The following is a 26755-nucleotide window of genomic DNA, read 5'->3' on the forward strand; positions in this document are numbered from 1 at the left end:
GCGCCATATGATAGTAGTGACTGTGAGGACACAGTTTCTTTTTAATACATTCTGGAGTGAATGAGCTGGAAATAGAGAGAACTGCAAATGTAAAACCGCACATAGGGGGCGGCTGAGGCTCGGTTGCTGCATGTGTGAATGGCTGAATGTGGTCAACAGTGTAAAGTGCTTTGGGGACAGCTCAAATGGTGGAAGTAGAGGTATAAATTAATTCAATTTACCAAACATTAGCTCCCCGCTTTTAAAATCCTTGATCCTTGATACCCGCACATCAAAATTTGCAATCAAAACTGCACATCCTAACTTCGGAAACATTACTCAAAAATGCTTATGGGTGCGTCTTATCTACAGTTTATTTGCACAATGACAATCCAGCTGCATGTGAAGCATTCATTTTTTCACTTGCCACTTTCTAAACTTTACACGGATGTGTGACTGGCCTCAAATTCAAGCTGAAAAACCATGGAGCCCCTTCAAAATGAGCCATCAGTCAAGTCTAGGAAAAAATGTCTCACTCCCAACATCTTATACGGAGTCGAGATTCTTGATTCTCATGCAAACTGCAAAATGAAGTTTTGGATCAATCGCTATATAGGTCACAGTAACCTGGAAGTGAAAATGGTCAAATTTCATGTTGGAGCTAAAAGATGATCACACCAGTGTCCACTTTCACTTTAAATTCATACTTTGCCGGGAAAAATGTTCTTTGTGTCAAGCCATTCAAACATCTGCAGCCACATTTTACGTATCACACAGGTTCAAGCTAAAAAGGTCAAGAGATCTTTTATAATGATGCTTCAATTTTTTAAGGTTTCTTCCCCGATAATATGCTACATATTAAGTAGCATATCGAGAGGAGCCTTGAAGTGACATGTGCAAATGTAAAATGTTCATACAACTAGTGTTGCACACTTTAAATCCCAACTGACGCTTTTTTTTTGTTGAGAAAATAACCTTTTTCAAGCTCTGAGTCACAGAGAGGGTGAGATGAGTTGGATGCTCTCTTTTCTTAAGTTGACAGACTACAGTTTAAAATCTGATTTTTCTCATCTGATGTCACAGTCGAAGGTAGATGGCTGCCATTTTGACTGGTTGCCAGACTAACTTTTCAGGCAAGGACGTGAACAAGGCGATAAAGAGAAACTGACAGTCTGGCGCCGCACAATTCAATCTGTAAATCAGCAGGTAACTGAGATTTATATAGTCGGTGACATTCATTGGAGGAATATCAACTGCAAAATCCACAAAACCTGAAGAAAAGAAACAATGGCACTTCCAGTGTAGCAGACCGTGAATATGCAGAATCGTCACACAAGCTGTGTTTGAATTTTTTTTTGACAGCCTGGAAGCTGCAGGATGGAGTGTGTCGACTGTTCAGGTTTAGCTTCCGTTTCCATGCGTTCATTAAAACTGAAGGTACTGAAGTCGGTGCTGAGCAACTGCAGACAAAAGGTGATGGCGTCAGGCCAGCGAGACACACCGCCTCCCGCCTGCTGTGTGTGTGGGTCCGCACACCGACATTACACAGAGTTCATGATTTATGTACAAGTGCGTGTGTGCATATGTATGTATGTATGGGTACATGTTCAGCTTATATATATATTCATATTATGCTATATTTACATCATGGTAAATGTACAAATAACTTTCTAGAAACTACATCTAATAATATCAAATCACTCATCAAAATTGTAAATGTACTATTATTAGACAAATTAAGACTATATGATAGGACAATGTGAGTATTTATTATCATATACATCTTAGTATAAGACTATTCGTTTTAACTTTAAAATTCATCCTACTCATTTTGGAGAATGTGTCTGTATTTTGTTTTCTTGTTCAAAATAATAAAATATGATAAAAATGTGTAAATACGTCTTTCTGTGTTTTATGAGAGTTTGCATCTTCTCTCACTGTCCTCCGAGTTTTGTGTGTCTTCACTGATAAAGTACACAGAGAGAAGAACTGATGTGACGCCAATAGGCCACAAGTTTGAATCCTGCTGAGATCATCACATTTTCTGGGTTAAAAGTTAATGAATGAGACACTCGCCAACGTGAGTTCCTTTCAGCATTCCCCGACTTAGATGTGTCTTTTTCTGTTGTGTCGTTAAACATTTTCAGTTTTTTGCACATGGTTCATCTCACCTCTATTACGCATGGAAGTATTTGTACATCTATCACCCGAACCGGCCTTTAAACCAGAAAGTTTGAAGTCACCCCGAGTCCATTTTTGTACCAATATGAAATAAATTAAAACTTGTAAGTTAATCGGATCCACGACGGGCACAAATAGTTTTTGGTTTTTTTTTTTTCTGGTTGCACTTGAGCCTGAATCTTTCCTGACAATCCCATCAGGAGAGTCAGCGTTTTCCATAACGTGTCAATCTCCGAACCGTCACCGCCTGAACGATACTTTCCCCGAATTGATTCACTTCTTCTACGTTACCGTGAGGAAACCGAAGCCTCTCCATCCAGCTGACAGCTGCTGCGTCAGCTGCCACATGGCAGAAAAACTACAACGTGTGACAGCGGCGGTTCGATAATGAAGCGAGAGACATCACATGACCGAGGACGCGCTCCATCATGTTATTGTAGTGGAACATCTCCGAAAAACGCACATATGGGCAACCAAACAAGGACGAAGGGAAACAGCGCTGGTAATCTAAATTCAACAAGCAACATACGAGTGCCCTTTACTATCAAAAGATGATTTTTCTTCTTAAAATGTTTATAAAATATGAGAAAGTGTACCATTAAATGGTTCTTGATGTGGAAACAATTGTGCATGTCATTTATTGCACAAGAATTGCTCTGATATTTTATCAGATTGCAGTGCAGGTGCATGAACGCACTAACTGGAATAAAAATTAACTAAATGCAATGCTTATGTGATGTAATGACAGCTTGTTGTCAAAATGCTGACCCAACCTGTTTTTTATGTCCTCAGCCATGAAATATCTTTATTATTGTGACTTTTCCAGGAGTTATTTGACGGAAGTTTCTTTTCCCTAATGCATAACTTTTTATTTACAACCTTTCACCTGAGACGTGACAATGTACAGGGAAAGAGTCGCAGCCAGCAATTTGTGACTGGTGTAATCCTCAGGGAGATGCAGGGAGAAGTGAGAGTGTCCCCGAGATGAGGTGTCAGTCAGACTTCAAAAAAAAAAAAAAAAGGGAAACTTCACAGTTTTGCAGTGTTGAAAACCCCAAGTGTTGTGCCGTGTTCCGCTTTGACTGCTCCCGGCTTGGCTGAACTCACTGCTCCATCCTGAACGCCACAACACTGCACAAAAGTGAAATTAAATGAGCATCTGTTTTCTAACTTAATTAAAAAAGATAACTTCTTTTTTTTTTTTACTTTCTCCCATTATGTGAAACCAAAATATATTGATAGACAAGTGCAGTTTTTATGAAGTCAACAAACATGAAACACCAGATTTTCTTCTACATTTGCAGCCAAAAGAAGATATCTTGATAAAACATTACATTTGAAAGCTCATTTATTGAAGATGAGGCAAATTTAAACTACTCAAGCTTATTTGTTCCACTGCCGCATTCAACTAATGACTGAAACTCCCCCTGTAGATTTGCAGAGATACAAGTGGGCAGGTTTCACCCTGACGAGCTACAAGTTGGTAGGCGGACAGCAGCTCTGATCTGTATCCTGGAGCCCGGCCATGCAGCGTTTCCAAAGTAATGACAAGACCCCGAACAGCAGTCCTTCAATAAGACACAGTGAATAAATTCAAATGCAACTAAAATCCTTGTTTTGTTTCTGTTGGATTTCGCGCATGTTGAAGCCTGCGTGCCAAACGAGAGAAAAATTACAACATGATGCCTGTAAAGTTCATCACTGGGCAAATTTGAGAGACATTCCACAGATGGGATGAGACTGTTTGTTTTTCGAATGCGAGAGCGAGTCAAAGCGCAGAGCCAAGAGTCTGACAGCGAGTCGAGTATTTACTGCAGTGGGGTCAAGGGTTTCTTTTTCACTGAAGACTCTAGTGCTCTTATTGCCCAAGCTTCATCATATCTTGAAGAGCTGAAACCAGCATACAGGAGGACGGGAAGGCAAAAGCACCAATTTTGATCTGATGTCATTTTTCCGTCCCCCTGGTGGAATTGCTGCAAAAAACAACAGAAAAGTTCCTGTGGTCCAAAAACTGTCTAAATTAGATGATTTCTTCATATCGCCTGACTTTCTCTACAATTCTGATTCTGCTGAAACTGTTTATGTTTTGTTTGGGGTATTTTAATAAACATTTTATTATAATATGTTCAGAGGAAACAAATAACAGCGATGGAATATACACAAAAATGACGAATAAAGTTCAAACTGCCATTAGGCTGAATACTCATTCATGGCCACAAGCATATCTTGTATTTTAAATTGATTTATTAATTTGTGTATAATATGTTGATTGATGTGGCATTCCCTGCTAATGAATGCTCATTACGCAAATAATGGATTTCCTGATATCACCTATCAGAAAACTAGAATAAATCACACAAAAAGTTCACAGGTGGCCGCACAGCTGCATCATCATGTGCGCCGATATTAAAATGCGTAAATCAAGTGGTTCTGTGGGAAACCGAATGGATATATATTGCAGTGTTCCCACCCACAGAAAGGAGAGTGCAAGGTGATGTCGTCTCCCTCAGTTTTCGCTCTGGCGCCGTCTCTCAGGTTTCAGGGAAAACTCGAGAGATTTAATCGCACCCTGCAAAACTCTCAGAATGATTTGACGCGTGCATTTGACCAGCGAGTGAGAAAACGCATGCTGTGTAAGCAAGGGATTATCTTCCCCTCAGGCAACCTTGCACCTATTCTGTTGTGACAGGACGCACAGACGAGCAGCAAAATTAATCAAACCACATCTAATATTGAGTTTTAGTGCCATGAGCATTTTTTGTTGTTGTGGTTGACCGCCAACTTCGCTGTCGAAGTTGTAAAACTAACGCTTCACAACAAAACCGAGAATTATCAGGCTGGTTATCAGCTCATTAACCAAAGAAGTTTTCTTCACTATTCCTATTTTCAGATTCTGGCAACATGTTTGTTTTAATGACTCATTTATCACATTTGTAATGTGGATGATATCTCAGTATCTTGTAGATTATTGCCATCCCTCAGGGTTCGCCCACAACTCCGCAATAATGGGGCTTTATTAAAGCAACGACAAACAAAAATAACAAAAGCTTCTTTCAATGTCATTATGAGGCTGAGGATTTTAATTAGTTTGGTTTACTCAGCAGATTATATGATGAACTGAAAAGAAACCGCAAAAAAGTAGAGGTTTAATCTGCTCATGCCGCTCAAATGCAATTGAAAACATTTACAAAATGAACCTTGTTTGCATCGATGGGACAATTTAATACTTTGAACACGTCATGATAACTAACAAAGCTAAAACCTGTATGCAAAATCTGAACATTTTAAATGTGATGCCAAATGACCAAGCCTCTATTGAACTGCAATTTTGCATTTTATATAACATGGAATAATGTGCCATCAACTTTTGTTTTTTGTTTTTTTAAATAAAGCATGCCACCTCAAACAACACCACGTCCTCGTCTTGCACTCCTTCACAAAACAATGCACCCAAATCCTGATATTCAACCTGTACCTCTCATACAAAACAGAAATATGTTATAAAAAAGTCTCAACACCATGTAGATGACAACTTGGAAGCCTGAGGAACTTCATGAAAAGTGTTGCTTATGTCAAACATAAGGCCTGTGGGCCAAAACAGGAGGCGCCAATCTGGCAAAATCAGCTCACAATTTCTCAAAATTCCAAAGAAAACATTGGTTTTCTTTCCCCAGAAATTTCATCAGGGTAACAGACACAATACTGAGAAATCGGCACAAGTATTGTTCACGATCTCATAGAGACTCTATTCAGGCTCTGTTTTTGGCTTAAAGGCAAAACAATGACTTATTTGCTCCTCTTACACTAATTATTCAACAATGTTCATTTGCATGGAAACTTTCTTTCAAGAAAAAAAATTTAATACACAGCCACCTTGTCTTAAAGAGAAAAGGCATTTGATAGTGATAATAATCATAAGAATGAATTTAGAAATAGACACTATTATCTAAGCATGCCAATTAAGAATAATAAAGTGATAATTCCTTTCTGAGGTATTCAGTGAGGTAATTAATGCTAAAAGCAAATGGACACTTTTTCATTTATTGAAAGTAAATAGATTTTTTTAAATATATTTACATGCAAAGTGGTTTAATGGTAAACAAAATGACATGAACCTGTAATATCTTGAGAGATGACTCTTGCACATGCTCTGTCGTATCATTCGGAAGCAACATAAGGCAAACGTCAAATAAGATCAGGATTGATCTTGCATGTTGTCACAGACGTCGCTGTTCACCTCCAGTTAGGACGTGTCAGCAGAGGTAAAAGCTTTCAAAGCTTTCCCTTTGTGATAATGTTGTATTTTGACATTGTTTACCCTGAGTGATTAAAGCCCCCCCCTCTCCATGAGGCATTCGCCGAACATCACTATTCCTTTGTGAAATTGCACCGCTTTCCACAGCACAGTCATCTGCATTACTCACCGGCGAGCCTTGGCAGCTCAAACCTGTGCTGTACGCAGACGATTTGGCATCGTTGCTCTTGAGCCCGATGAAAACCTGTTGCATTGAACGAAGCGCTGATGCCTCCGCCTCTTGAAATGCTTACAAGAGAAACCAAATGACAGACATCTTGGAATTGTTATCTTGGGAAGAAATGACGCGCAGGCTGTGCACCAACATTGATGTAACTAATGTGCATTCATCATCATGACACATATCGATGAAGATCGGGGGGGGGGGGGGGGGGAATGGAAGGCTGTGTTTTGACAAGAAGACAAAGTGACTGGTGTCAAACACATCAAATAGCAATGTGTGGTTAAAAACAGAGGGACGGAAGAGTGACAAAGTAGAAAGGTGTCCGCCGTCACTCTTGTGCGGTCATCTTTTATCCCATCTCCTGTTTATTATTTTCCCTCCTTTTTTGTAGACCTACTACGATCCATCAGTGACAAGCTTCTCACTACATCTGGCTCTCTATTCCTCAGTTTAATTATTTCACACGGAGTCACTGGTGAAAAATCGGAGACGGCAGCGATGCCATCTCTATTAGTCCTGACTCCAGCAGGCTCCGTTTCACCAATTCTAAAGGCATATAATGGTGATGGACTTCATCTGCTGCCCATCCAAACGAGGATATATAGCCTTGCGTCACTCTGAAAGGTCGAAATCAGACTGTGATGGACAAAAGTGTCTCATCCCCGCCGAGTGAAAATTGCAAGTTAATTTCAGGTGGCCTGACACGATCACTTATGGGAAATTATCAAGTGCAGAGGTGAAGAAGGAAGTCATTTCCTTCCCCGCAGGAAACCACTGCTGTCGTCCATACCACAGGTTAAATATGCTGCCGAGCGGTTGCTCCACTGTTATTATTACTCATCGGTCATATGAGTGTTTTCAGAGCTCGGCATCTCGGTTTTTGTGCAGATGTTTCGCTTGAGGTGATTTAAAAAAAAAATATTATTATTATTATTTTTTTTAATCTTTGGCTCATGAATAACAAATTTCACAGTACGTTTCCAACACAGGATGTAAATGTGGAAATTGGAGGAAAAGAAAATGAGAAGTTGTCTCCATTTTTATCTGGCTTTTATGTAGTTTCTGCACTGAATGATTACGTTGGACATGGAGAAGTGTGTGTGTGTGTGTGTGTGTGTGTGTGTGTGTGTGTGTGTGTGTGTGTGTGTGTGTGTGTGTGTGTGTGTGTGTGTGTGTGTGTGTGTGTGTGTGTGTGTGTGTGTGTGTGTGTGTGTGTGTGTGCCAAAAAAAACATTAGCATACAAAGGAATAATGTGTCATCGGGGGGAAAAAGATGTGCAAACAAGCAGCATCACAGCCAAGAAAGACTTTGATGCCTGGATTACTTCAACAATCAATCACAATAAATACCGTTAAACAATTGTCACCCTTCACATTCATGATGGATAAATGTGCTTTTTAGCACTGTTATCATCCAGCATGATGATGTCAAACTCATTTTTAGTTGCGTACCAGTTTGACTTACCGGCTTCCAGAGCACCAAAGCACCTCTATACAACTATAACTACATGATGAGATCGTTCACATGTGAAATCGTTTGGTAGTTTCCCACTCTCTGTATACAACACTTCACACGAGCAGGGCTTTCATACAGATTTTGTCAATATGGAGGTATGTCGCTTGCGTTTACTTCTCCGTCAGTACGAACGTTACTGCCAACTACTGGTCGGTTTCCAACAATCAGCGTCATTTCCAAACCTCCAGTGGAAAAATTGGCAGAAATGACAGTTACTCAAAAATGGCCACCAATGAGCCATAATGGACCGATAATTGGGAGAAATTAGATAATTGTAATAATTGTGTTTGACACGTGAACGCGGACATCAAAACGTGATAATTTGCTACGTTTAAGATCATCAACAGGCTCATTTTGCTGTATCTCCCCATGTAGTGACACAAGCTTCACACTGTTATTTTCCATGAATCCAGTCTTGTTTTGTTCTACATGGTGACGCCAACCGTCCCTTTCCCAATCAGCCCTAGGTCAGCTTTCATCATAGTCATTATGTTCCGTCTTCATGACTGCATCACTTCCGATTCCTACGATTTCTTATCCACATAAAACAACAAAATAAGTCATATCAATGGGTTTTTGCCCTTCAAGCCTTACATTTGACACCTAGGTTGATTCAAGAGTAATTTTGAAAACCGCTAACAACATGTTTGCTTTAACACCGTCAGTAGGTGTTAAGGTCATTCTTGTAAATATTCTTCTAAATGATTTGACTGGAAAATTCATTCTATGCTGCCTACTTGGCTCAGTGCATCTCGTTTCCATTTCTTCTATTTAATACAAAAGAAAAAAAGAAAACTAAATGCATACAGCATTGCATTTAGTCGCACAAGCTAGCAAATTCATCTATCATATATTGCCTATTGTCCCATTTAAAAAAAACAAAAGCTTTTATTACTAAACTTACCATCCACAAGTTTATGACATATATGATTGAAAAGTGAAAATTACTGAACCGACGCACTCAAAGCAGTTGGCTGGAGACATGTGTACTAATTACAAAGCAATGGGAGATAATCTCATGTATTAATTACTCATCTTCTCGCAAACGAACGGAGATGTCCAAGTCTCTCAAAACATTCATTAGGAGTATTTTTCTTTTTGTCAAAGCAGTGATCAGCGACGACATTCCATCCATTTGATGGGCACAGATTATCACAGGAGTGTTTTTTATATATATATATATATATATATATATATATATATATATATATATATATATATATATATTTCACACCTTGGAAAATAATACAAATGAAGGTTCAGGATAACTGCAATATAAATGGATGATTTTTGTTTTTACTTTTTTTTCCAGTACAAAGTTGTTGGTGGTTTTAAGGCCTGCTGTGGTTTGGAAAATCAAGTTAGAAACATTAACTATACTACATTCTTTTTCTAATTTCCAGCAGAGATAACAGTAATCTATCTATCTATCTATCAATCATTTATAAACTGACTTAAAGCAAAGGGAGGAGACAAACTGATGCCTCACATGCAATTGACCTCAAATACATGTTTCTGCTTAAAGATATCTTGTCAGTGACCGGCGGAGGATTATCTTTGGTCATTTTAAACGTGCATCGTTCTTGAAAGAATTCTTCCCCCCCCCCCATAATTTCATGCAAATAATCTCTACAACGTGTGAAACATAAGGATGCTGAATGACTTACCCTCCCACACATTCAGCAAAGATTTAGAAACAGGAGAAGAATCGACGCACCGTTTGATGTCCTTGTTATAATCGCACTAAACTACAAAACAATTCACTCAATGTTTGTCCACATATCTGCTGATGTTCTAAAGAGTTACAAATGCTCACATTACTGTGCTTAAAATCCCCCCCAAAGTATTTGGTACGACTCGCATATGAGTACAATTAACACCATTTCATCTTTTTGGCTATTTTGAAAATTACAGTCACTTCTGAATACGCCCACAGTTTGAGTTAATATCTCAGGCTTTGTTTTGCATGTTCGTAGCCAAAAGGTTTCTTCTTTTAAACGTAGAATATTCATGCTTCATAACATTTGCAAAACAAAACAAGGTGCCCCCGGGTAATTTGTGTACACTTTTCTGTTTGCCCTAGAAACGTGCTTCAATATAAATATTCTAAACAAGTGAAATGAATCGAACACGATTAAACATTTTACTTCCTATTCCTCACAACTGATTTCTCATAATCATGTACTTCCAGACTGCTTATGATCATTACAAAAGCAGAGCAATCAAGCTTTGTGGCTACAGACAAATCATTTCGGGACGTCCACAGTGAAATCGTCCAATCATAGACCAGATTCAACAGTGTGCCAAACATCGAGGACATGACGTTATCACCATTGTAAAAAATTCACACATTTATTTTAAGATCATAAAATGATATTAAAGGAACTGCTGACTATGAAAAGTTGTCTTTGAAAAGAGGCCAAAACATGCAATTATTGCATAATTTTAATAATTCCACTGCCATAAAATCTGAAAGAAAGACGATCCAGTCATTTAACCGTAATGTTGTAGACAATTTACGATAATTGTGTATAGTTTTTGACACAATAAATGTACTTGTAATTTAGTACAATTCAGGCAATGCAAGTGTAGTTGTTTGTTGTAGAAGCAGCCACGCATCCACAGTGCGCAGTTACAGTACCTGCAACCCAAAATGACAACAATCACTATAAAAGCAGTTTCGGCTCCACATCTGAGAATTAAAGTAATTTTTGATCCATTTTCGAACAACACAGCGACATTATTGGGGACTACTTCAAGAAAACAGCCTCTGCATTCTCCCCCAGTTGACATTTTTTTAAACAAAACTGTCAAATGACCCGTTTGTACAACAGACTGCAGTACGAGTCCCAGCAAATATTAACCGACATTCAACACCAACCGTGTACAATTCATGTGAATGTGTCGGGTATGACCTCCTCTTTAGGTCATTGAAAGCCCCACAGCAAGATGCAGAACTTTGTTTGCAATGATTAGCAGACAGTGGGTGTGAAGGTCTGCAGCTCGCCGGTTTAATGAAGCGCCTCGGCAGTGTGTAATGAAGACAGTTGTCTGTAATCCGGTCATTAACACCAGCCTGCAGACTGAACTTACGTGCTGCTCTCTTGCTTCTCAAAATCTCTGCCGGAGCCACGGAAACCTCTCAAGTTCGCTACGGTCAAACTAGTTTATCTCATTTTTTGTTCCCCTTAATGTTTCAGAAAACTGAAACACTTCAATCTGTGCTGTGCTTTTTTGGCATCAAATGACACCGCCATGATAATTGGAAGTTTTCTCTCTGGGTTTTGCACCCATCTTCCACTTTAAATCATTAAACACACACACACACACACAAGTGCCTTATTTATAAGCCAGGTTGAAAGAAAAACATGATATCTAAACCCAAACAATATCTTAAAGCAAAATGAATCGAGTCTCACCTCTAACCATCATCCTGTGTGTTATTGTAAATGCAACCATCAAATCATCTCGTCTCCATCGGAAAAGGCACTTCACTGATTCCGCAGCAGCATCAGGACACAAATGATGACAGACATCCAGAATTCACATCACACTTTTAACACTTCTTACATCTGCTCTTCCTGCACAGAGGTGTAAACGATGCACAACACGGCTTAAAAAATAGATAAATAAATGTGACAGGGGGTTTTTTCCGGGTGGGGGGGGGGCAAGCAGAGGTGAGATGCTGGAAAGCTGCAGACACGAGTAGAAATTAACACCGGCAGCTTTAATAGAGTGCATGTTCACACGTCAAACCTGATCACAAATTGAAACTTCTCCTCTTTCAAGTGAAATTCTTTGAAATGTTTTGAACTCTCATTCTTGCGCTCTCTTGTCAAATCCGCAGCCCCGGGGCGGAGCACCGAGGCCGGATGGAGGCTTTTGATGCGGTCACGGATCAGTTAAGGTCGCAGATAAGCGAGTGCACCGCATTCGAATCGCATATTAATGAACTTTTTTTCTGGTGTCTTATCTAAAATTTACCTTGAAGGCATTTCGCTGGCTCATACCCAGACGCCTGGAGTACAAAAGAAACAAGCTTTAAATTCACAACTCATCACAGTGTCAGCGCAACGTTTCCCCCCTGCCCAAAGGCTAATATTCTCACTTTTGGGAAAGTATTATAAATCCACATCTGCATAATGTCACCTGTCTGATGGCGCGCAGCAGCATGCCGTAGGAGTACAGGATGACGCCGAACGGCAGGAGCAGGCAGAAGGCGAACAGGCAGATGATGTAGGAGATGTTGTTGGGAGTCTGCGTCTTCCAGTCCACCGAGCATGTGGTCCCGGGGCCCTCGGGCCCGTACCGGCTCCAGCCCAGCAGCGGGGGTACAGTCCAGGCCACGGAGTAGAACCACGAGAAGAAGATCCCTCCCAGCGCCGGGCGGAAGTCTCTACCGTCGGCGATATTGGGCGCCATCATGGTGCAGTAGCGCTCGTACGACAGGACGGCCAGGGAAATCAGGGACACGATGCCTGTGGGACGAAAAGGTGGTCATCAAGATAGTCTCGTTCATCGAATTCTGTCAACAGCAGCAACTCATCTGGGCTCAGATTCAGTCAATGTAAACAAAACCTATAGACTCATGTTTTTCTTGATATTGTGAGCATCTATAGAGAAATTTCAAAGATCTAATGTGCAGCAAGCGATCCAAAGCTGCATTTTTCCATATTGCTTACATGCATTAAGAGTTGGTGAATGAAGAATGAAAACAAACTATATTTACTGTATATATTCTGTGAACCTAAGTTTTCATGTTCTCATCCAAAATCATCGTGCTCGACTTTCTCGTTCGCAGCGCAGCCACAGTGTTACTTGTGATTTTGTAAGTGAAAAGGATTAAAAGTTTGTTTTAGTAGGTATCTTATATACCTCTTCTAGTCAGAGATCAACTTTATTTTGTCTAACTCAAATAACTGAGGTGTTTTTGGGCTGCAGCGTTTGTGTCCTGGTCATCGTTCAGACTGGGGAAGGATGTCAAGGTTAGGACGCAACACGTCTGATGAGGTCTGCGAGCGAGAAGCTTTTTCTCTGAGTTTAATGCGCTTTTGTTTCCTCCGGTTTATTTTCAGTCAAACTTTGAAGTATCGCTGGAGGATCAAAGCATGAGCCGCTGCATCCGCCGCGCTCGTGTACATCATCATCACACGTGGATCTGAGCTGAACAAACGTTCACAGAGACGCTGATTTGCATTCAAGAGCAGCCTCATTCTCTGCGTTAATTGCTAATTGGTGAACGTGCGCCACTGGAGTAAATAGCTGAAGTGACTTCAGTCTTAAATCAGAGCTAATCAACACATGCAGGCTAAAGTGCCGGTCCAGAGCCACTTTACATCCATTACGCCGTCTGCGACGGGGACAGAGAGACTCTGATTACAGAAAATCACGACATCTGGGTGCATAATCAAGGCTGCTGATTGGCTGAAGCATGTTTGGCGTGGACAGAAGGTTGCAGCCGCGAGAAGCTCTGCTGAGGGCCGCCGGCAGTCTTGAGACTGGTGGAGATGATTTCACGTTGATGTGTGTGCAAGCTGGATATGAGGGCGAGAGCTGTGCATCTATGTTTGTGTGTCACAGCGGCAGCTGTGTTGTCTGAAGGCTGCAGTCTGTCACAGCGGTGATCAATCACACTCTTTCCTCTCAATTTCCTCCAAAATGCCATGATGTGCCTGACAGACGAGGCCGAGGACAAAGAAACCCTTTTACCCTCTTGACCAGTGATGGTACACGACAACTACACATCCAATGTATACATATAATAATTATATACTTTTTTTTATTGGATGTAGTGGTTCCATGCATGTGTGGATAAATCAGCTTAATCCACAGATATCATGATTACACTTCTTTCATAGCTTTGAGTCAGAAACTTTGTGTTGAGATTAAACAAAAATGATGTTAACCCGGTTGAAATTCACATTAAAAAAATATGAATTCTACATTCATTCTGTGAGGGATTTAATTTTTTTAAGGGCATTTTAAACCATGGCATTCAATCATTATTGGTGTAACTTCCTCACTGATGAATTTGTTCAGTTCAACATCTGCATTATTGATAACTGCTATCAGCTGCTTCATTCCTTTCAACGGATAAAATAGAGATATTTGTGCTCCGACGGAGATAAACTTAAATGCTGTTGAAATTATCATTAGTCAGATACATATAACAAAAATTAACCCAGTAAGTACATGTTATTAATGCAACACTTGTCACAGATAAAAATCACAAAATGATTCCGATAAATCTTGATGATAAACCAAATGCAAAAGCCAAAAAAGTAGTAACATGATCCAAAAACAGAAATATAACCCAAAAGAGAAACGGGACCAAAAGATTTTCAGAATACTGAATGAAGCGACTCAGTTTGAAATCTGTGTTATGTCATCTGTTAGTAGGCCACTGATATGTATAGGGCAAAGGTAACAATTCCACTGTCAAATGTTTTGCCTCCTTGTTGTGACAATAGAATCTTATATTGGACAATACATGTGTTAAGTGTCAGATCACAAAAAAGAGTAAATGGCCCAAAATGGATGTTAGAAAGTGCGATCTGACGAGAAGGAGACAAAATCAAAGACAAAATTTTAAAAAGGGTTAAATAAAGAAAAAAAGTGACATCTATAATGCAACCAACATTTGATACGGAAGCGACCACAAAGATGTCTCAAATGACTTAACGGGACACACAAATTAAGCAAAAATAAGCAAGCTTTACAAAAGTAAACAAGCTTTACAAAAAAAAAGAAAAAAGCTCAATCCCAGCATGGAGAAAAAAGTAAAAGGATTTTGTAGTATTATATGGATATTGTGCCCATTTGTTCAAAATATGGTTGTTTTTAAGTTGATCTATGTAAAATGGCCAATGGGAGAAGGAACAAGGAGCTCTATAAAGCAAGCAAATATCAACAAAATACAGAGATTATTATACCAGTGCGGTCAAATGAACAGGAAGCGTCACTTCACATCTTATCAAAAATGCCTCAGGTCATTCAATACAGTGGCCCTTTGATGACGAGGCACAAAGCAGAACAGAAGGCTCTCAAAAAGCAACATCTGATAACAGAACGCTCACTAAGGGGTGTTAAATGAATAAAGGTGACACCCAGAAATGTCAAATAATCAGAACATTTTGTAAACTCGGTGCAATAAATCAATGGAAACGTGTCTCTTTCAGTTTGTGTTCTTGTTTGCCCGGGGACGCACTGTCCTACAATCCACCTGTGCGGCACGAGAGAATGGGTTTGTTTCGCAAGAGTAAAAACTGCTAAACAAGCCACAATTCCACTTTAAAAATAATTTTTTTTAATAAATCAACAAAGTCAAGAAGTAGTATTTTGTCATATCTGGCGGATTTTCTTTAAAATTATCGTCATATTTGATCATAAACGAGTTGCTTTCAGGATTACAAGACGCATGGAGCACAGAAATATGAATATTCCGGAATAAACATTGGAAGTAGCAGCTTCTTGCCCCATCCAGATGTTGAGGATTTGAGTATAAACCAACTGCTATGTCAGTAAAAGGGCAACTCCTCTTAACAGCAAGCATTTTTCATTCATGTCTTTCTTGTGATGACTGCAGTCAGGTGGGGAATCTCGGTCGCCAACACCTCCGTTTTGATCCAAACAGGCCCCACTTTCATCCTCTAGCATGCCTTTTTAATGGGTTTTCCACCGGAGGCCTGATTCGTCTTCTGATAGATTCAGGATTGAAATGGATGACCCGACATCCGGGGCCCTGAGTCAGCACGGGGCCTAATCATCTCCCATTGTCTCCCGCTTTAATGGTCCTTTCAATTTCAGCCTCCATGTCATTCTTCTTCTGTGTTTCACCTCCTGCTGTGTCCCTCTGAGTCTCTCTTCTTCTGTTCCTCCTTCAGATCCTGGTGCTGATGGCGATGAAAAGGCGCTTTCTTGCACCAAATCAGGCCATTCCTCAATGCCACCAGCCCCTCCATCTGCGTACATGTATTCACTGGAAGCAACTGGGTTACAGTAAACCCGACTCCAACAGTATCATGTAAATGACAAATCTGGTTTCTGTAATCAGGTTAAGAGATTAGTGATTTGTACATTTTGGCAAAAAAAAAAAAAAAAGATCAACAATCCAGAAATCCAGCATGTGAGCATATCAGAGGTAAAGCAAATGGATCTTTAAATATGTGTTGGGTTTTTTTTTTATAACTGGTTATACTTGAGTTGATTGAAATGTTGACCGGAAAAGAATCTTAATTCCTCATCAATCAGTGGAAAACATCAGTACATCATCTGGTTGAAGATTCAATGGTGTATTGGCGATCAAAGGAACGAACAGCGATATTTTTTTTCTTGATTATATCAAGAAATAGTGTCGCTTTAGCTTGCCTTTGCTGTTGAATAACTTTATTTAGAAGTTCATTATAGATTAATCAGTCCTGCCTTATGGTACTTTTTTAAAAGCTGAATCTCAACATCTCATCAATTTCTATAAATCATCATTTAGTGAAGGCACGGGGATTTTCCCCATTCATGCCTTGTCTTGTTCACTTTTGAACTTTAGAAACAAGCTGTTTAAACATTTGTACTGAGTCACTGGAAGCTGCACTGCTGTCGTTGTCTGCCATGACCCTAAACCAATTTACCCATCTTATTTCATTATCAAGCAGCTAGACATCTTTCCTTGGGATATAGACTACAGACTCATTTGAGTCAACCATTTGTACATTTCTATAGTGCGCTTTTGATAGTTTCATGGCAAATGATGTTAAATTATGTCCGGACAGAGCCGTTATTAAATCATTAAATTTACTGATCCGGTCTGCTTTGTTTGTGAAAACTAGGTCTATGAGTGTTTGAGATGTTTTAGTAATCCGAGTGGCCTTTTCAATTATTTGCGTTAGATTGAATTTTCAAGTAATTTCTTTTAGTTTTCTTTCACCACGTTTGTCGAGCCAATTTCTTCTAAAGTCCCCCATGAGATGCATCTCTTTTGTGCCACATCTTTTGAAGAATATCACGAAGGTGATTAAAAAATGCATCAGTAGATGAGGGAGGCCGACACAATACAATGACAGCAAATTACATTTCAGGAGATGGTCAAAGTTTTATCCCAAGGCATTCTAAAGCATCCCCCACTGCTTCTACTCTGTGAGCACTGAAAACTATCCTTAACCTAGATCATGACCCCCCCCCCCCCCCCCCCCTTTGCCGTGCCCACGATCACGTTTGTATGTGTTGTAACCTGGAATACGAGATGGAAGGTTTCAGCCAAGTCTCAAAAAAGACACAAAAAGTCCAGGATGTGTGATGCGTACATAGAACAATATGCTCTAAACATTAACAATGGGAGAAGGCGGACATTTGTATGGACAGATGACCAAATTGCCAATTCAGGTGACCAAAGGTAAAACCAAGGATGATTGACAAGAACATGAGGAGAGGACGCAACAGCTTCTGAAAATAAACGCATCAAGCATTCATATATGACGAACCAACCCGATCAAAGCTGCTTTATCAACTACTGAGTTTTCCATTAAAAAGGGAGGAAAAACAAGAAATCTTAGCTCTGTTGCCTCTTCAAAATGAGCAGATTCATTCCCATTTATTCAGCCTGAAATTGAGCCAGCTCCCAATTTTCTTTACAACCATGGTCAATTTTTGATAAAAGTCGGGAATTACAAGCCTTGACTGAGCCACATTGCTTGCATTTGTACTTTGAGGATAGCTTCTTCTTTTTTTTTATTCACTTTTTTCTGTTTCTTTTCACAGTTTAGACTACTTTGAAGAGACTTTGACTTTCCCAAAGCATCAATTGGAGAAAACGAGCTGAATCTGGCTTCACTCTGTGCCCTTCACAACAACAAAAGCATTGAGGCCATTTGCTTGCAGATAAATTGCTCTCAGTTTTAAAGCTGTGCACTGAACAAGACAATGTTGTGGTTAAAAGTGTGTGTGTTTTTTGCTGTCGTTTTTTTTTCCTTTAAAGCCAAGTGATTCAAGCGAACTCTCCTCCTTGGGCTGAAATGTATTCCACTTACCCCACTTTCTGGTTCTCTCCCTCTCTCCCTTATAAAGATCAAATCCTCCAGCATGTTATACATAAACACTTCTACCTCAACTTCAGCCAACAGGGTGGTAAAGTAATTTCTTCCTCCTTCCAGTTAATTTCATGTCTTTTTGTTCCTCCACAGCGATCAATTCTTACCAGCCATCAGCTGCTCACTATCACAAACGTTTGAGCTGCTTGCGAGACGCCACGCAGAATTAATCATGCGCATTCTCTCTGGGCTGCGACGTGAGGACGAGGTGTGGGTCTCATCACAGGGGTACGATCAGTTTGTGTGAAGATGAGCTCAACAGCTGTCAAATGCAGCCGAGACATTTAGCCACCATCCTCCAGTTTAATACAAATGAGAGCATGGGATGTTGCAGACCGAACGGAATTCAGGAGCAATGGTCTCACAAGTGATGAAGCGACTACAGACTCTACCAAAAAGAGAGTTAATAGCAACAACTTACTGGAGCCGACAGGTTCAAGTGTTCAGTGGAGAAACAACAGACTTAAGAACAGCAACACGTTGCCGAGAGTCAAGATGAAAGCACAAAGTCAAAACATAAACTTCAAATGGCAAAACAAGAAATTAAAGAATCTGTTTTAGAGTCTGCGGTGCCTCTCATCACTTCACTGAACACACCAGCGAGAAAACACCGGATTTATGAGTGATAACAATACCTTCAGGCAATTCCAGACTCTTATAAGAAAACAAGAGATTTAAGATCAATACTTCACTCCATCACACTTTACGGGGCTCGAAATCAAAACTGTAAAGAAAACCTGGCAGATTTAGGGGCAGCAATACCCCTACGAAAGCAGCAATGCCACGCTGTGCTGCACGTCGCTGTCATTTCAAACTCTGGAGAGAAAACAACTGATTTAAGAGCAACATCCCTCTCCAATTTTACTTTCCTCCAAATACAGACTGAACAGAAAACTGCTGAGGCGCCACTTTCATTCTTATTCTTTTCCTTGTTTCCAGTTATTGGCTTCTTGGAGCTCAGTGACATTTAGCAGTTTTGAGTTAGATATATTTTTCAACCAAGTAACTATTTTCAATTGTGTTTCGGTGAAAAGCACAATGTTTAATAACTCAGGTTGATTTGCACAAATGTATACATAATAAATAAAAAAGATTTAACTTTATTCAGCATTTATTTGGTAAATTGTTTTGATTTTCTGTATCTCAAAGACACTAGAATAAAGACTGAAAATGCTCAAAACTTCCAGAATTAAACAAAATAAAATCCTATTCATTGGTGTTTCCTGTCAGAAATCTACTTCATGACTTTCAGAGTCAAGAGTCATGCTTGTAGGTCGATTGTTGGGGTGAAGTCTAAAGTCTCTTTAGCACATAAAGAGATCAACTAAATTCGTAAAAAGAACGAAAGCGCTGACTTGCACAACAGAATCCCCCCCAATTTACACTGTCTCCCGCTCCGTCTCCCTCTCTCTAGTTTCAACGCTCCAGTGGCCAGACAATTGGGATCCCTAGGTGTGAGCACTGGGGTGACACCAATCAATCCCTGACAGTAATTAGAATGACTGTCCTGAAGAGTAAAGGTCACAGGTTTGATCCCAGTACTGGTGAGGAGCTCTGTAAACAGTGTGGGACATTCGAAGCATGTACAGATTCAGAAAAGAGCCCAGTGGGAACTCGTTTATCTTGCAATACATCAGACATGTACTTTTACATGTTTTATGCCTTTTATATAGCCTTCATCTCATCCCGATTCATTTGGGACCACGTGTGAGTTACTTAAAGATGGCATTATTTATGAGTTTGTAAACCGAGTCTACTTTATAGCAACACATTTCCTTCACAACTTATAAGAACTTCGTGATCTTAATGAAATTACTCAGGCACCAATGAGGACTTTTGCATTGCCCAATGCTGCAGACGTGAAGTGCATATTTGCATCAAGTTGTTGAAAGATGCAACCAAAGACATCGTAAGAAAGAGACAGAAAGGCAGATTTTTTTTTTCTTCCATTTCATTCTCAACTGAATGCGAGAAAATGAAACTGCGTAAAATGACAACGGTTGTCTCACTTTCACGCCACATGATACTGCACTTGTTGAGGAAACCGAGCAGTGCCAATCAGTCTGGCTGCTACACTGAAATGAAAATCGACATTTCATCCTATACTTTCACTTGAAAGACGTGAGAAGCAAAGATGGATCCGGACGAGCGATACGGGTGTTTTCGGTGTTCTCTCGTCCCTGCCAGCGCATGCAGGAGAATGATGGAAACAGCTTCTTACCCAGACAGGCGTTGACGAAGCCGTACCAAACGCACCCGGCGCGTCCGATCAACCAGCGCCCCTGGGTGCTGGCTGCGAAGCTGAACGGGGTGCCCAGCACGCTGACCAGCAGGTCGCTCGCCGAGATGCTCACGAGCAGGAGGTTCATGGGCGTGCGCAGCGCCCGGTACCGGCAGAACAGCGTCAGCACCAGGAAGTTACTGAGGAACCCGAAGGCGCCGATGAAGCCGAGGCACACCGCCACCACCAGGTGCCCTGTCGGGCTGAGGGACGGAGGAGCGAGAGAGCCGGACACCTCCTCGTACGCGTCCGTCACCGCTGCCGCGCCGCGGGCTGCTTCTCCCCCGGGACAGTGCGCGCAGCTCAGGCTCGCGTTGGAAATGATCATACCGAGCCGAGCCTCGAGCAGCAAAAGTTTGGTCCAGTGGGAAGTTTGCACCGCGGGACGGACACGTCCGATCTCGGTGCTTTTTCACTCGGTCAACTCATCTGGAGGAGCGAAGGCGCACGGTGGAGGAGGAGGAGGAGGTCAACTGTCCTAAAAATGATCGTCTCTCCAGACCAAAGGGAGCTCGCCTCGGCGTCTGAATGAGGTCCCAGAGAGCGGACGCCGGTGTCCTGCTGGATCCGCCCCCCTGTGCCGCGGCGCGCTGTACCGTGCGCTCTGGAGAGGTGCGCTCCTTTCGCTCGCGCGGCCACCGTTCAAGCGCTAAGTGCGCCTGAGCTTTTATCACCCGCAGCGCCTTTTGACGCGCCGAGGGACCAACTACACAAGAAGAGGGTGTGTGTGTGTGTGTGTGTGTGTGTGTGTGTGTGTGTGTGTGTGTGTGTGTGTGTGTGTGTGTGTGTGTGTGTGTGTGTGTGTGTGTGTGTGTGTGTGTGTGTGTGTGTGTGTGTGTGTGTGTGTGTGTGTGTCAGTCTCAGTCTCAAACCACCTTCAGACCAACAACACCAGCGAAGGAATTACATAACAATACTCAACAATAAGAAGGAGTCACTTTAAATCTCATGGACAGGTCTGTATGCTCAGACCAACAATCTGAGCATGATTGTACTTCTCACGTTATGTCTTATTTATGAAAAATGTAAAAAAAAAAAAAACAACGTTATGCATAAAAGTAGAACGTTTATGGAGAAGCATGATGATTTTCGAATCTCAAACATTCTATTTAAAGAAAAGCCAACAGCAGTTCAGTATACCACAATTGAAAATGCCAATGTCTTAACTTGTCATGTGGCCTTGAGCATCAATCACAGCTTGACAATCATGTCTCCTGCTGTTCACAGGTCCACTTATCATCTGCTGAGGCATCAAACTCTTCTTGAAGGTCATCAAGGTTCTTGGGTACAGAGTTACGAGCCTCAACATGCAGACTCAGCTGATCCGAGAGGATTTGTATGTGACAACAGTGGCGGATATACAGCGCTCTCCTCGACATCTCCGACATCGTTGGCAGCCATTATTTGTGTTCACCATGAATGGACTTTCATCAGAGAACAGCACTGAGACCAACTGGTCCTTGTGCCTACAATGTTGTCAGGTACTATTGCAGGTCGTCCGGGTGATACCGGGAACATCCTGTCGGATGCCTCCGATGTCGAGGTACTGTTGATTAATTGTCAGGCATCATCTTGGTCTCCTGATGTCAAAATGTGATCAGCATCATGAGCAGGACTGTTTGAGTAACAATTCCAGCTGAAGCAGGATGTCCACTCTTTGTTAGTGGACATCAAGTTGTGCAAAACGTACCGAAACACTGTGCACATCAGGTTCAGCTGTATAGGTATACTGTTCATTTTAGGTTCATCCTGACATTTCACCCGAAAGCCGAATATCTCAAACGTTTTGTGAGGAGTTGATGTGTCATGAAGGCAAGTCTGTGTTTTCTTTTCAGGAGTAGAAGAGTTCAAGACGTTGTGGCCTAAGGAGAAAGGGGCCCATTTGTTTACAGTGAAATGAAATACCGTGGCGACAGAGAGACGGATCAAGACTTTCTCAAAGCAACATTACAAGTTACCCTTAAGGCTTTGATGCCTGCCTTGAATTCATTTTTTGCTTTTCAGAGTAATCCATTCACTAATGGGGTCACAACTCACAATCAAGGGTCGAGCACAAGTAATCTGTTTTATCAATAATATTGCCTTAAGCTCCTGTCCTTCAAGGCTCCGATGTTCCTTCTTGGAGCACTTCGTTTTCCCTGTACGAGAACACAAAGGCACGTTTCATCAATTCAGACGGAGTTGTTTATGCTCACGGAGAAGGACTTCAAGGAAAGGGTCATTCCTGCAACTTGCACTCAGAACAAGGGGACAAACATAATCACATACCACTTTTTGTAGCTGTGTTTTCATATATTTCAAACCATTCACTTCCAATTGTAAGTGTCCAATTGTTTCTTTTTCACAGCAGATTTGAATTGTCCCATTTTTTTGAACAGACTGCACCTGTTTTTTTGTTGTTGTTTTTTTATACTCGTGCACACGTATCTGCAGCTTGCATATTTACCAATAGCATACAATGTAAAGATTAAAGAATTCTGAGTTTTTTTTCTCCTGTGAAATTGTCATTCTTTACAGCATCATGCAAGGCATTACCTGCACAATGATCCGAACAATTATCCTAAATGACCTAATCTATTGGTGTGGTTTCTCATGCTTGATGTTCCAATATTGCTTTCCAGGTTAAAAATAAATGATCAAGGAATCGACCAGTTCTAATCAAGTTCATAGAGTTGGTGTTTAAAATAATGAGGAGGAGATGTGATACCGATCGCAGCAGCTCTCTGGGCTGTCAAACAGCATCTCTTCTCCATGTTTGCCACAAGCCGTTAGGACACTTCCCTTTGGGATTCTCTTACATGTTGGCATGATTGCGTCACGTAATTCCTGCAGATTTGTCAGCCGCACATCTCAACTGGATTCAGATCTTTTGACTGGTGCACTGAAGGCTGTGGCAAATCAATGGTGATTGATTGAGCGGCCCAAAGTGTGCCAGGAAAACATCCTTCATGCCACTGCACAACAAATAGCATCGGTCTTTGGCTGTTGACGTGTGGCAGACTGCGCATGAAAAATGCCGTCTGTTTTCAATGACCCAAATGTTGGTTTCGGGCCAGTGAGCTGCGTGGGTTTGAAGTAACGATGCTTCCGGAGGATCTACTGGATAAGGTCCACAATCTCAAATGGAGATTGAGACCCGTGATTCTTTGCAGTGTGACATTTTTCAGCAACCTGAAATGATATTCAACCTCCTCAGCTCCCCCCCAAAAAATGAGACTTTGATATATTTTACTCACACAGAGCTGGGTCACATCTCACAACCAAGGCAACGTGTTCGGTTAGAGGGCACCTGAAATACCTCCTCCATCCAGTAAAACGGAATACATGGTTACGGGTCCACTCAAGTTCAAGCCAATGTTAAGCATAGGATTTACATGCAAAGCAGCATGTGCATCTTTATTGGATAAAGACTTAAGAAATGCGTTTGAGCTCACCTCTCACGCCCACCCTCATTTGATTTCTGTTTTCCCCTCTGGAAAGAGATGGAGACTCTGCAGAACCCCAACAAAAAAAGCAGCTGAAGCACATGCATGTGAAATTAATTGATCAACCCTAAACTGCCTGTAGGCATTAATGTGAGTGTGTGATTGTGTGTGTTTCTGTGTTTGCCCCGTAATGAACCGTGACCAAGAAGATGGATGGATGGAAATTAGTGGTGGACTTGATCAAAGAAATTAATGTAACTAATTAGAGGTTTTGTCAACAATTGCAATCAATCACATTTTATTAAAATACAGCACTGGTGGCACAAATCTTCAATTAAACATGCATATAGTATGTCTACGCAACAAAACAAGTTTTTATACTTCTATGAATACTTTTTTTTTTTTTTTTTTTTAATAACTCCAGGAATAACCCTCTCGTTAGCTCGGGCATCCATACTGCTAAATGTTTAGCACTGCGGTGATACTAAAGAATTGCTTCTGTTATATGTTTTTACCATGACTTCCCAAGCGCTCCCGGTTAATTAAACTCACGGCTGTGTTAAACTCATTTAAACTGTTAACAGCAAATTCTCATTTCGCAGCTCTACAGCCAAAGATAAAAATCTAGATACTTCAAACGGGTTGCACTTTTCCAGTGTTGGTTACTATCATCACTGTCTTGTTTATTTTCCTGAATGATGAGTCAAATCTGGCACAGTCCGCTCTCGTAGCCGATCTGCCTCAAGGCGGGTCTATATCATTAATTCTGCGTGGTGCTCCTGACCACCACAGATCTCAAATATGGTTATGGAAGCTATTTATGAAAGTGTGGTAATGGAAGGTACCACAGTCTTTCTGTCAGCTGTCAGTCAGCATGGCCCTCTCTTCTGACCTCTCCCACTAACAAGGTGTTTCTGTCTCACTGTATTTATGTTTTCACACCATCCGGAGCAAAGCAGAGGCTTTTATGGTGAAATTCCCAAGAGATCAACCGGTTCAGAGAGCCTGAGGCCGTCCAGTCAATCTGATACAATCATTCTGATGCCGTTTGGTGTGAATATCAACAAAACCTCTTACTGCGACTGGACGGGCTGATTGGACAATTACATTAACAAGCAGGTTTTTGATAAAACACTTGAGAGTCTGCAGGTTTGTTTCTCTCCATCTTCTTCCCTGAAAACATGATGCTGAGTATGTAAATGGTCTCCACAGAAACAGACAAAACACTAAACACGTGCTCCACAGAGACATGCGAGTCAGCGTCATGGCCGCCATAGGTCCTCTCAAACTCTCTGCTCATCATAAGATATTATTGCTCATGGCTGTTAGGATCCATAGACAAAGACGTATACAATATACACCATGTTTTTGTTAGTTAAATGCTCGAATGATCTGCAACTGTAATAACTAACTTATTTTGGAATTTTATATGAAAAATAAAACTGACAAAAATGGTACCAACAACAACACAAGTTGTTATTTCAAGGCACGTCTATTGAGAAAAACCCAACAATTCCACACAAGCAAGCAGAGGAGACGGCGGAAAAGAAAAAAAAACTTCCTTTAAACAGGCATAAACCAGCTGAACCAGGCACACAAGTGGTGGATTTTTATTGTTCCGGTTGTGTGTTAAGGCACAGAAGGAGAGAAAAGTGGAGGACAGAGATCAACAAGCAAATAGATATACATGGAGGTTAAAATCATTCCAAAGCTTGTGTTTTATTAAAATAATAGATTTACCTTTCACTCCAATATATATATATATATTTTAAACTTTTAATAATCTTTTAAAACGTTGAAAAATACTATAACAAAAAACAAAGTTCCTGGCTGGGAAATGAGCCCCACCCCACCCACTATGACCTGCATCTGACCCCTTCCTGAAGCTCTTTATTGCCCCCAGTGGCTGCCCCGAATTGCACTTTAAAAGCCACTGACCCAGGGGAATGCCAGTGTTGGACGCATCCTTCTCTTTCAGGAACACTTGTGATAAAGCTTGAAGTCAGGTCACCAGTCCGCACACACCGACGTCCATGTTTTTAAATGGTGAAACCTTACATAAGACTCCGAAACCAAATATTTACTGAATTATGATTGGGGGGGGGGAAATTGTGTTTAACAGTTTAATAAATTAACTAAATTACATTTGTACATTAATACTGACAGATGATTGGCTGTGGGCTGTTTGAGAGGCTGTCATCATTCTTCAGATTGAGAAGAGAGGAGGATTCAGGGGGGGAAAAATAGCAAACTTATTTATTTCTTGCAAAAATATAAAGTGTCAACAGTTCTTGAAAACATTACTCTTTAACATTTTCACGCAGCAGCTGTGACGGGACATGAACTTTAGCGTCATGCTCGGATTCATTTCATAAAACCGACGCGTGACGTCAGTCACCGGAAGGATTATTTGCCCAAACACACCTCACATAAGCAAAGCATTGAAAAGCCACTCCGTTATGCATTCAAACAGAAGAGCCATTCGTGTCATTTGAACGAAACTACAACTCATTATGCAGGAAACACGTTTTTCACTCCCCTGCTCTCTCATGTCTCCGTCTCTTTTACTCTCCCTTTGATTTCAAATGTAACCTTGCCAACAGGTGTGCTCCAGCGGGATATGAATTATTAATTAAACAAAATGAGTTAATTTAATGAAATTTGCCTCATTAAAAATGTAGCAGTGTTCATAAAAGCTTAAATATAGGACACATTTGCAAGCACTGTTTTTTCCCAGGAGACAGGTACCCTTGTTCTGACATTTTTTTTAATCTTAATATTATATATTGAGCCAGGCAATCAGGGAATTCTTTACA

General features: G+C 40.9%; 1 protein-coding gene across 1 annotated transcript in view; it reads right to left on the reverse strand.

Moving 5' to 3' along the window:
• Positions 1-20842, reverse strand: part of tmtopsb (teleost multiple tissue opsin b) — a gene marked incomplete at both ends in the record, with an annotated part of 33801 nt that extends 12959 nt beyond the window's left edge. Inside the window, 2 exons of the mRNA XM_080515228.1 lie at positions 12304-12632; positions 20455-20842. Of these exons, the coding sequence (XP_080371354.1) occupies positions 12304-12632; positions 20455-20842 (717 nt within the window). The remainder of the gene's footprint in view (positions 1-12303; positions 12633-20454) is intronic.
• Between the last annotated feature and the right edge of the window lie 5913 nt (positions 20843-26755).

The sequence above is a fragment of the Blennius ocellaris genome, assembly GCF_963422515.1.
Source record: "Blennius ocellaris genome assembly, chromosome: 19".
NCBI classification, from domain to species: domain Eukaryota; kingdom Metazoa; phylum Chordata; class Actinopteri; order Blenniiformes; family Blenniidae; genus Blennius; species Blennius ocellaris.